The following is an 11909-nucleotide window of genomic DNA, read 5'->3' on the forward strand; positions in this document are numbered from 1 at the left end:
GGTTGCACAATCCTAATCACTACCTCAGCAGAAAGTTGTAAACTCAATCAGCTCTATCATGGGCACGAGCCTCCCCTGCATCCAGGATATCTTCAAGGAGCGATGCCTCAAAAAGGCAGCGTCCATCATTAAGGACCCCGTCACCCAGGCCATGCCCTGTTCTCATTGTTACCATCAGGAAAGAGGTACAGAAGCCTCAGCGATTCAGGAACAACTTCTTCCCCTCTGCCATCTGATTTCAGAATGGATATTAAACCCATGAACGCTACCTCACGACTTTGTTTTTCTCTTTTTGCACTTATTTAATTTAACTTGTATTGCAATACGGCAATGCAAACAGCAGTACTGCAATGCACTAATGCCACATAACAACAAATTTCACAACATATGCCAGTTATATTAAAATTGATTCTCATTCGGGTTGAATGGAAGTAGCCGTTGTGTGTAACTTCAGGTTTCTGTACCTCCAGCCCAATGGTAGCTGTGAGAAGATGGCATGGCCCTTTTGATGAGGATGTTTGATGATGGATGTTGCCTCCCTGAGGCAGTACTGCTGTAGATACTATCGACAGTAGAGAGGAATGTACTGTCCTGAATCCACTGCTCTCTAGTCTACGGCATCTTACATTCCTGAGCATTCAATGCCATACCAGGCCATGATGCGACCACTCAGAATTCTTTCAGCAGTACATCTGCAGAGGTTTGTTAGAGTTTTGGTGACAAGCTGAACCCCCTTAATCTCCTGAGGAAGGAAAGACTCTTCCTTGTGATTGCACCTGCGTGCTGGGCCCAGGACAAGTTATCTGAAAAGTTATCGCCCAGGAGTTTAAAGACAGGATAAAAGACTGGCTTATGTGTTCAGGTATAGAGAGTGAGTGAGATTCGTTGCGGCTCTACTTCATTAGGAGTATGAGAAGATTTGGTATGAGATTGTCAATCGCATTCTCCTGCCTTCCCTCCGTAATCTTTGATGTCCTTACTAATCAAGAACCTATCAACCTCCACTTTAAATATACCCAATGACTTGGCCTCATCAGCTGTTTGTCGCAATGAATTCCACAGAGTCACCATCCTCTGGCAAAAGAAATTCCTCCTCATCTCTGTTCTAAAGGGACAGCCTTCTATTCTGAGGCCGTGACCTTCGGTCCTGGACTGCCCCCTGATGGGATACTTACCTTTTCTGTTTAGCCTCTAAAAGTAATCCTGCTCTCTTTTCCAGGAGATTGACAAAATCAACTCTGCTTCTTATCCCTCTCCTGGGTGTCCATTATATTCTGTGTGCCTTCCTTCCTGACCACGTGGCAGAGGACCTGAGATTCCACATCGAGCTTGGCTTGGGATCCTTCCAGGTACGGTCAAGTCAAGGTTACTTTCACATGCTCTAGTACAGGTATAGCGGAAATCTTGCCTGCAGCATCACTGAGGTGTAGATTCAGGCAACGCATGGGGCATAGATTATACATAAATTATGCATAAATCATGCATAAATTACACATATTATACATACATTATACCTCAACAATGAAGAAGGAAAACATAAGACCATAAGAATGTAAGTCATAGGAACAGCATTAGGCCATTCAGCCCATCAAGTTCACTCTGCTATTCCATCATGGCTGATTTATTAACCTTCTCAACCCCATTCTCCTGCCTTCTCCCCGTAATGTTTGATGCCCTTACTAATCAAAAACCTACCTGCCTCCGTTTTAAATATACACAATGACTTGGCCACCACTGCCGGCCATGCCAGTGAATTCCACAGGTTCACTGTTGGCAGTCCATCGTGTCCAACGTTGACAGGAAACCTGTGTGGGAGTTTTTGAAGTGGAAAAGCCATTTGCATTGGGGCAGTTCCACTCTCTTGACCTCAGAAGCCTGCGTCCAGTGGTATGAACAAGCATCACAAACGAGGGTCTTCCTTGGTTCCAGTGGATGACCATGATGTCTTCTGTGCCTCATCATGCCCCTCGCTCTCAATGGGGCCTTGCAAAACCACCTTCCTGGCTGTCGGATCTCATCCACCCAGTCTGCCGGAGTTGACTTTGCATGCAAAATTCACTACCCTCTGCCTTAAGAAATTCCTCCTCACCTCCTTTCTAAATGTATATCCTATTCTGAGCTTGTGCCCTCTGGTCCTAGGCTCACTCCACATCCTCTCCACATCCACTCCATCTAGGCCTTTCAATATTCGATAGGTTTCAATAAGATCCCCCCCAACTGTTCTTCTAAACTCCAGTGAGCACAGGCCCAGAGCCCTCAAACACTCCACGTACCTTACAGTGCAAAGTGCAAAGCAGTGCAAAAAGTGAAAGGCGGGACCCTGCGGAGTGTTCTGGGACAGAGGGAACTCGGAGTGCAAATACACATATACATATATACTCGCTTCGTCGAGGACTTTCACTCCATCCACCACAGCAGGTGGGATTTCCCAGCGGCCACCCATATCAATTCCACTTCCCATTCCCATTCCAACATGGCTGTCCATGGCCTCCTCTACTGCCACAGTGAGGTCACACTTAGGTTGGAGGAGCAACTCCTCATATTCCATCTGAGTAGCCTCCAACTTGACAACATGGACATCGATCTCTCTAATTTCCAGTAATTTCTACCTCTCCTGGCTCTTTTTTTTCTGCTCCCAATTCTAGCTCCCCTCTCACCCCTTGTCTTTTAATCACCTCCCGCTGGTGCTCCCTCCTCCTTCCCTTTCTCCCACGGTCCACTCACCTCTCCTGTCAGGTTCGTTCTTCTTCAGCCCTTTACCTCTTCCACCTATCACCCCTCAGCTTCTTACCTCATCCCACCTTCCCCCTCACCTGGTCTCACCTATCACCTGACAGCTTGCACTCCTTCCCCTACCCCACCTACTTATTCTGCCTTCTTCCCCCTTCCTTCCCAGTCCCGATGAAGGACCTTGGCTCGAAACGTCAACTGTTTTTCCTCCCCCCATGGATGCTACTTCGCTTTCTGAGCTCCTCCACCATTCTGTGTGTGTTGCTCTCGTACATGGTTCCACCCACTTACACTGATTTGACATTAATCCCATTTTGTTTTCCCCACATTCGCAATAACTCCCCACAGTTTCCACCACTCAGTTACGCTAGGGGAAATTTACAGTTGATGGGCTGAAGAGCCTGTTTCAGTGGCATATCTCTCAATGGCTCTAAAATGTTTTGAAGCATACTGAGGTTGTCAAAGACTTTGTGAAAACCATCCTTTATGGCTCCAAGGAATGCATTCCGGCTGTGCCTTCATCCGTGAGTCAGTGCACCACCTGGAGATACAATGGTAATAGGGTGGAAGGACCTGTTGGCTTAGACAGTTCACTTGTCATTATCTTTGCAGTTTAACACTTGGTGCCTGCTGGTTTTTTTTTTACGGGTGGCGGTGTGGAGACATGTCTCTACCAAAGGAGGTGTAAGGCCCTCCTTTCCTCTGCTAGCCAGCAGATCACCCTTGGCCAAGGTGCAGAACCTGCTGCGCCCCCTGATCAGGGTCACAGGAACCTAGGGGAGCAGATGGCGGGTGGATAGTCATATGAACAGCTGGTGTGTATCACCCATCTTGTAAAGACACTGCCCTGAAAATGGCAATTGCACGCCACTTCTGTAGAAAAATTTGCCAAGAACGATCATGGTCAAAGACTGTGATCACCCATGTCGTATGACATAGCACGTAATGATGATAATGGTGATGAGCATTTTTTATATAACTACCTACATACATGTAACTCTTTAGTTTGTGTCCTAGTGGTCACAGTATGTACATGCAGGTGTTCAGTCTGGCTCCTAGTGCTTACACTTGCATAATTCTAGAAGCTTCTGTCGATATCGTGTAGTTTGAATTGGGACTGTCTGATTGATTAACTCTTATCTATCAATTTGGATGGAGTGTTTCTTATCTATGTAGTGTAAGGAGGGTCGACCATGAGGCTCTGCCATCTCTTGCCTCCTCTCTTCTTGCTGCTGTTAGCCTCTATTGCTCTCTGTTTTTCAACTCTCTTTGTTCTATTAACACTTAATAAAACGATTGTGAAGCAACAAGTTTTGTGCCTCTTTCCTGACTTCTGAAAGAACCTTGAGTTTAACACATCAAAATCGGACAGAGGTTGTACTGCTGTGTTTCTCTTGGCAGGGATTTGTGGTGGCGTTACTGTACTGCTTCCTGAACACAGAGGTAAGGAATTGCGGATGTCGGGGAGGGAGATGGGGGAGGGGTGGGTGGGGGTAGGAGGGGGAGGGGGATGGTGGAGTGAAGGGGGTGGGGGATGAGTGACATACGATGGGGAAAGAAGTTGTTAAGGAGTGATGGTGGGAGGAGTGGAGCTGGGAGAGGTGGGTTAGTGTGGTAGGATAGGGAGGGAGAGGTGATGGGTGGAGGAGGGAGAGGGGGAGGGCGGGAGGCAAGTGGGGGAGAAAGAAGGTGAGACAAGTGGACTTGTTGGCTTTCAGTTTGATTAGTGGCTGTAGGTTGCCAATAGTGTGCAGTGTTTGATGTCTTTGGGTCTGTACTCGATGGAGTTTAGCAGAATGAGGGGTGGGGATGGATCTGAAACACCCAGACAGAGTGGATATGCAGAGGATGTTTCCATTAGTGGAAGAGTCTAGGACTAGGGGGCACAGTCTCAGAATCCCTTTAAAACAGCGATGAGGAAGAACTTCTTCAACCAGGGGGTGAAGAATGTATGGAATTCTTTGCCTCAGGCGCTGTGTACAATTCTGTGCTGAAGTCTTAGGCTCATATATATAGTTGGCTGCCTAAGGGTTTTGCACAGAACTGTGGTAATTTTATGTATTGCACTGTACTGCTGTCACAAAAAAAAATCAAATTTCATGACGCGTGAGTGATGATAAACCTGATTCTGCTATGGGTCCCTATTTTGGACAGAGAGTGGGAAGGGGGCAGGGAGAGGGGAATCATGGTGGGGAAAAGGGGAAGGGAGAGGGGAGAGAATGGGAAGCACCAGAGAGACATTCTGTGATGATCAATAAACCAATTGTTTGGAATCAAATGACCTTGCCTGGTGTCTCAGGGTTGGGTGTGTCTGCACCCACACCTCCCCTGTCCTGACACTCCTTCTCTGCCACCCATCCCACACCCCTCCCGCCGGTGCTCCGCCCTCACCAGTCTCAATCCCATCTTCTCCCGCCAGATTTACAAACTCACTCTCCGCTCTGCGTGTGTGTGCCTGAGACAGTAAGTGATTAGAGTTGACGAGAATAGAGTGCTAGAGCTATGCAGCAGGGAAAAAGGCCCTTCTGCCCAACTCATCCTTTCTGACCACGTTGTATGCCTGGGATAGTCCTGTCGCCCTGTGATTGGCCCCTGTCCTAATGAATGTGGGGGGTGGTTAGTATAACCATATGCTGAGTGATTCAATAGGGCAAAATGTCTGCTTCTGGTCTGTATCTTTATGTAATTCTATGGCTCTACATTTAGGATGATGGTAAGCTAATGGACTAGTGAGAAATGATTAGTCCATAAAGTAAATGAGCAGAATTAGGCCATTCAGCCCATCAAGATTGTTCTAGCATTCAATTGTAGCTAATTTTTTAGAACTCTATTCTCCCATAACTGATCAAGCTCTGTCCTAAATAAACCCAATGACCTGGCCTCCACAGCCTTCAGCAGCAAAGAATTCCACAGATCCCCCACCCTCTTGCTGAGGGAATACCTCCACATCCTCAGATTTAAAGGGCCACCCCTCTATTCTGATGTTGTGCCTCAGTTCCTAGACTCACCCACTAATGGAAACATCTTCTCCACGCCCTAACTATCCAGTCTTTTCGGTATCCAGTAGCTTTCTTTTTCAATATTTTTATTAATTTCTACATAGAAGAATGATAAGCGAAGATATATATTATAAGTCGAAAAAAGATAAAATAATACCAAATACATTATACTTGAGTCACACTTGCAATCTCATTACCCTATATTCATGTAAATTAAATTAAATCATAATATTGAAATGTAATAATCCAGTAGCTTTCAATGAGATCCTTCTGAATTCCATCGAGTATAGACCCTGAGACTTCAAATGCTTGTCAACCATTAAGGGTTCCATTCCTGCGATTATTCTTGTGAATCTGATTGGGATCCCCTCCAGGAACAGAACATTTTTCCTTAGATTTGGGGCCCAAAGCTTCTCTGCAGCTGCTAATCATAAACACGAGAGATTCTACAGATGCTGGAGGTCTAGACTAACACAGGCAAAATGCTGGAGGAACTCAGCAGCTCAGGCAGCGTCGACGGAAGTGAATAAACACTCCTCATTTCAGACCGAGACCCTTCATCAGGATCTTCCCAATGGGTGGTCTGTTGTATCCGGTGCTCCTGATGCAGGCTCCTCTACATTGGTGAGACCCATTGTAAATTGGGGGAACCGCTTCGTTGAGCACCTCTGCTCCATCTGCCAAAAGCTGAACTTCCCAGTGGCTAAACATTTTAATTCCAATTCCTGTTCCCATTCTGACATGTTGGTCCATGGCCTCCTCTGGTGCCAAGATGATGCCACCTCAGGGTAGATGAGCAGCACCTTATCTTCTGTCTGGGTAGCCTCCAACCTGCTGGCATGAATAGTGAATTCTTCTTCCAGTAAACAAAATGTTTTCTCCCCCTCCCCTCTTCTATTCCCCACTCTGGCCTCCTGCTTCTTCGCACCAGCCTATCACCTCCCCCCTGGGTCCATTCCTTCTTCCCTTTCTCCTGTGGTCCACTCTCCCATAAGATTCCTTCTTCTCCAGCCCTTTACCTTTCCCACCCACCTGGCTTCACCTATCACCTTCCAGAGAGCCTCATTCCCCTCCTCCACCCTTTTATTCTGCCGTCTTCCCCCTTCCTTTCCAGTCCTGATGAAGGATCTCGGCCCGAAACGTCGGCAGTTTATTCATTTCCATAGATGCTGCCGGACCTGCCAAGTTCCTCCAGCATTTTCTGTGTGTTGTGAAGTAAATTTATTACCAATGTGTATGTGTGTGTGTGTATATATACATGTCACCAAATACCATCTTGAGAATCGTTTTCTTGCAGGCATTTCCAAGAAAATAAAGAAAAACAATAGATTTTATGGAAAAACGTACATAAACAAAGACTGATAAACAACCAATGTGCAAAAGCAAACAAATTGAGTAAAACGAACAAATAAGTAATACTGAGAGCATAAGTTGTTGAGTCTTCGAGTCCATTGGTTGTGGTAACACATACAAAATACTGGAGGAACTCAGTAGGCCAGGCAGCATCTATGGAAAAGAGTACATAGTCGATGTTTCATCATAGGTTGTGGAATCAGTTCAGTGTTGAGGTGAGCGAAATTACCCACACTGGTTCAGGAGCCTGGTGGAACCTGGTCATGTGGGATCCAAGTATATGGATGCAAGGCAGTAGTCCAGGTGCGGGTAGATGGAACTAGGCAGAAAAGCAGCTTGGACTAGATGGGCCAAAGGGCCTGTTTCTGTGCTGTAGAGCTCTGTGACTCTATGACATGGAGCCAGTACATGACTGGCGCCAGTATACCGTATGGTTCAATACGGGTGTCTCACAGCCGAAGCTGTCCCCGTCATTGACCACAACTGTTTGCACCATGGCCTGGAATGGACTGCCCAGGATCAGAATGGTCTATAGAAAGTGGTGGAAATCGCCCCATCCGTTACAGGCAAAGCCCTCCGCACCATTGAGCAAATCTACAAGGAGCACTGCCACAAGAAAGCAGCACCCGCCATCCCGTTCATGCTCTCTTCACGCTACTACCATCGGGCAGGAGGTACAGGAGCCTTAGATCCCACACCACCAGGTTCAGGAAAAGTTATTACCCCTCAACCATCAGGCTCCTGAACCAGTGTGGATAACTTCACTCACCACAATGAGCCTCAGGTCCCACACCACCAGGTTCAGGAGCAGTTATTACCCCTCAATCATCGGGCTCCGGAACCAGTGTGGATAACTTCACTCACCCCAACTCTGAACTGATTCCACAACCTATAGACTCACTTTCAAGGACTCGACCACACATGTTCTCAGTATTCTTTATTTACTTATACAAATGGTGTTTGTCAGTCTTGGTTTGTGTTTGGTTTATCATTGATTCCACTGTTCGCAAGTGTGCAGCCGCACAGTAACTGAAATGCTCCCACACACATAGCCTTAGTTGCCGCGCATCGTGAATGTTTACATAAAGTGCCAGGCACTTTTCAGGCTGTGTCAAAATTTCCTGCTCAGAACAATGGTTGGTCTGCGCAGCTATAGAAAAACATTAGACGGATCGTTAATTGACTCTATTGATTTTCTTTATTTTCCTGTATATGTCTGCAAGAAAATGAATCTCAAGGTAGTATATGGTAGCATATACTTTGATAATAAATCTACTTTCAACATGGAATTTCAACAGTCTCCTCTCAGCCTCACGCACTCCAGGGAAAACCATCCCAGCCCATCCTATCATCAGTGAATCCCGGGTTAGCATCTGGTGACGTATATGAAGTGAATTTACTGAAGGGTGAGGGTGAGGGTCTTTTTGTCGCCTAGGTACTGACAGAGCTGAAGAGGTATCGGCAGTCCTTCCAACTCGAGTGGTTTACGAACCTGACCAGGAGGCGCAGTCGGAGCACGTCGGCGGAGATCAGCAACACATATAGCACTCAGCTGGCGTTGCTGGAGAAACTGGGTCAGCCTAGAAAGTCGCTCGCCTGCAATAGCGGCTTGCAGACCACCTGAGCCCAGTGGGAGTGGGACTGGCGCCTTGGGCTTACTGAACGATGGAAAGCGAGGGTGTCGGTGGGCTACGTTCCTTTTTGCGCGTCGCTTTGATTTTCACTTCACTGACGCTTTGCTGGACGTGATTGAAACAGGGTCAAGGAGAGGGAGGGGATACCTATGAGGGTGATGTTCTGAAATGTGCGGTGCTCAAACCTTTCGTCAGTTAGATAGCTCTTATTTTCTGTTCAAATGCTTGCCTGCTGTCTTTCATAGAAACATAGAAAATAGGTGCAGGAGTAGGCCATTCGGCCCTTCGAGGCTGCACCGCCATTTATTATGATCATGGCTGATCATCCAACTCAGAACCCTGCCCCAGCCTTCCCTCCATACCCCCTGACCCCCGTAGCCACAAGGGCCATATCTAACTCCCTCTTAAATATAGCCAATGAACTGGCCTCAACTGTTTCCTGTGGCAGAGAATTCCACAGATTCACCACTCTCTGTGTGAAGAAGTTTTTCCTAATCTCGGTCCTAAAAGGCTTCCCCTCTATCCCCAAACTGTGACCCCTCGTTCTGGACTTCCCCAACATCGGGAACAATCTTCCTGCATCTAGCCTGTCCAATCCCTTTAGGATCTTATACGTTTCAATCAGATCCCCCCTCAATCTTCTAAATTCCAATGAGTACAAGCCCAGTTCATCCAGTCTTTCTTCATATGAAAGTCCTGCCATCCCAGGAATCAATCTGGTGAACCTTCTTTGTACTCCCTCTATGGCAAAGATGTCTTTCCTCAGATTCGGGGACCAAAACTGCACACAATACTCCAGGTGTGGTCTCACCAAGGCCTTGTACAACTGCAGTAGTACCTCCCTGCTCCTGTACTCGAACCCTCTCGCTATAAATGCCAGCATACCATTCGCCTTTTTCACCGCCTGCTGTACCTGCATGCCCACTTTCAATGACTGGTGTATAATGACACCCAGGTCTCGTTGCACCTCCCCTTTTCCTAATCGGCCACCATTCAGATAATAATCTGTTTTCCTATTTTTGCCACCAAAGTGGATAACTTCACATTTATCCACATTAAATTGCATCTGCCATGAGTTTGCCCACTCACCCAACCTATCCAAGTCACCCTGCATCCTCTTAGCATCCTCCTCACAGCTAACACTGCCACCCAGCTTCGTGTCATCCGCAAACTTGGAGATGCTGCATTTAATTCCCTCATCCAAGTCATTAATATATATTGAAACAACTGGGGTCCCAGCACTGAGCCTTGCGGTACCCCACTAGTCACCGCCTGCCATTCTGAAAAGGTCCCGTTTATTCCCACTCTTTGCTTCCTGTCTGCTAACCAATTCTCCACCCACACCAATACCTTACCCCCAATACCGTGTGCTTTAAGTTTGCACACTAATCTCCTGTGTGGGACCTTGTCAAAAGCCTTTTGAAAATCCAAATATACCACATCCACTGGTTCTCCCCTATCCACTCTACTAGTTACTTTCAGTGGGTTATGGGTTCATTCCGAAAAGTCATACGGTATAGGAGAAGAATTAGGCCATCAAGTCCGCTCTACCTTTTGATCATGGCAGATTATTCTTACTAACCTTACTCATGCTTATTTATTCTTACTAACCTTATTCATACTAACTCATGCCTTCTCCCCATAACCCTAAACCCAAAGCATCTATCAACCTCTGCCTTAAATACACACTGACTTGGCCTCCACAGCTGTCTGTGGTCATGCGTTCCACAGAGTCACCACCCTCTGGCTAAAGAAATGCCCCCCCCCCACCTCTGCTTTATGCACGGTAGCATAGTGGTCAGTGATCACCCACCCATCAGGGTTCAATACCAGCGTCTGTCCGTAAGGAGTTTGTACGTTCCGTTCGTGACCACACGGGTTTCCTTCCACATTCCAGAGACCTATGGGTTGGGGTTAGTGCGTTGTGGGCGTGCCATGTTGGTGACAGAAGTGCGGGCTGCCCCACACAATCCTCACAGATTTGACTTGATGTAAACGACGTATTTCACTGTATGTTTCGACGTGTGTGTGTGACAAATAAAGTTAATTTTTAAAAGGAGGCCCCTTTAATTCTATGCACTTGGAACCTGTGCCAGATGCCTTCATGAACACTCATACGGCCGAGAAACAGGCCCTTCGATCCATCATGTCCATGCTAGCCAGCTAGTATGGATCTATACTACTACCAGTTACAGGCATTTGGTTCCTACCCTACTAGACAATGGAGATTCTAGTCCTCACCCAGATATTTCTTAAAGTTTTATCTCCACCACCCCTTCCCCTGGCAGTGTGTGACAGATTCAGAGCACCCTCTCGGTGGAAATGCTTCTCCTCACATTCCCAGTTGCAGAGGAGGTTTACGGGGAGGCTGCCTGAGTTATGGAGAGAGGCTGGGATCTTTCCATTGGAGTGTAGGAGAATGACTGATGGGCTTCCAGAGGTTTATACGGAGGCAGGGATAGGGATAGGGTGAATGTACTCAGTTTTTTCCCCAGGGTTGGGTGGTCAAAACTAGAAGGCACAGCTCTAAGGTGTTCGGAGAAATAGGGTGTCCCAGCATGGCGAATAGACCCAGTTACTGGGCCTGTTCCTGTAGGCTCCCACAATCACTCACTGCAGTTAGCAAACAGCCTTCCAAACCATCACTCTAAACTGTTCTGTGGTCATGAAAACGCCTTAGATAAATGCAGACATAAAACTGTTTGTTTGATGACCTTGTGTACATTATGATTTGTCCTGCGGTTGCTGTACATGCTCCAGGTCGATCCTTAATGATGTAATTTCTAAGAACTAATCTCTAAGCAGTTAAATAAATACACCTGTGGCAATGGGTGTCCTGTTTAACCATCTCGTGTCTTTTTGTTTCGATTCAGTTGTCCCTTTGCAAGATGTGATGTCTGAGTCATTGCTCAAGGGAACTAGGGAAGGTAGTGTAGAGTTCCTGGTGGCTAACCATTTTAATCCCTGTCCCCATTCCCATTCAGACTTGTTGGCCCATGCCCTCCTCTTTTGTCACGATGAGGCCACTCTCAGGATGGAGGAGCAACACCTCATATTCTGTTTAGGTAACCTGAACGTCGATTTCTTTTCTAGTGATTTTTTACCCTTCCCTTTCCCTCTTCTTCTATTCCCCACTCTGGCCTCTTACCTCTTCTCCACAGCTGCCTATCACCTCCCCCTGGTGCCCAGCCCT

At 46.9% G+C, this 11909-nt stretch overlaps 1 protein-coding gene across 2 annotated transcripts in view; it reads left to right on the plus strand.

Annotated features, from left to right (window-relative positions):
- The window catches only part of LOC134344554 (secretin receptor-like), a 67849-nt gene extending 56294 nt beyond the window's left edge, over positions 1-11555 (plus strand). For both annotated transcript variants that reach the window (XM_063044559.1, XM_063044560.1), the window contains 3 exons: positions 1220-1349; positions 4132-4173; positions 8518-11555. In XM_063044559.1, the coding sequence (XP_062900629.1) occupies positions 1220-1349; positions 4132-4173; positions 8518-8706 (361 nt within the window). In that variant the 3' untranslated portion in view covers positions 8707-11555. The remainder of the gene's footprint in view (positions 1-1219; positions 1350-4131; positions 4174-8517) is intronic.
- The last annotated feature ends 354 nt before the right edge of the window (positions 11556-11909 follow it).

Source organism: Mobula hypostoma, chromosome 3, assembly GCF_963921235.1.
Source record: "Mobula hypostoma chromosome 3, sMobHyp1.1, whole genome shotgun sequence".
Taxonomy (NCBI): Eukaryota; Metazoa; Chordata; class Chondrichthyes; order Myliobatiformes; family Myliobatidae; genus Mobula; species Mobula hypostoma.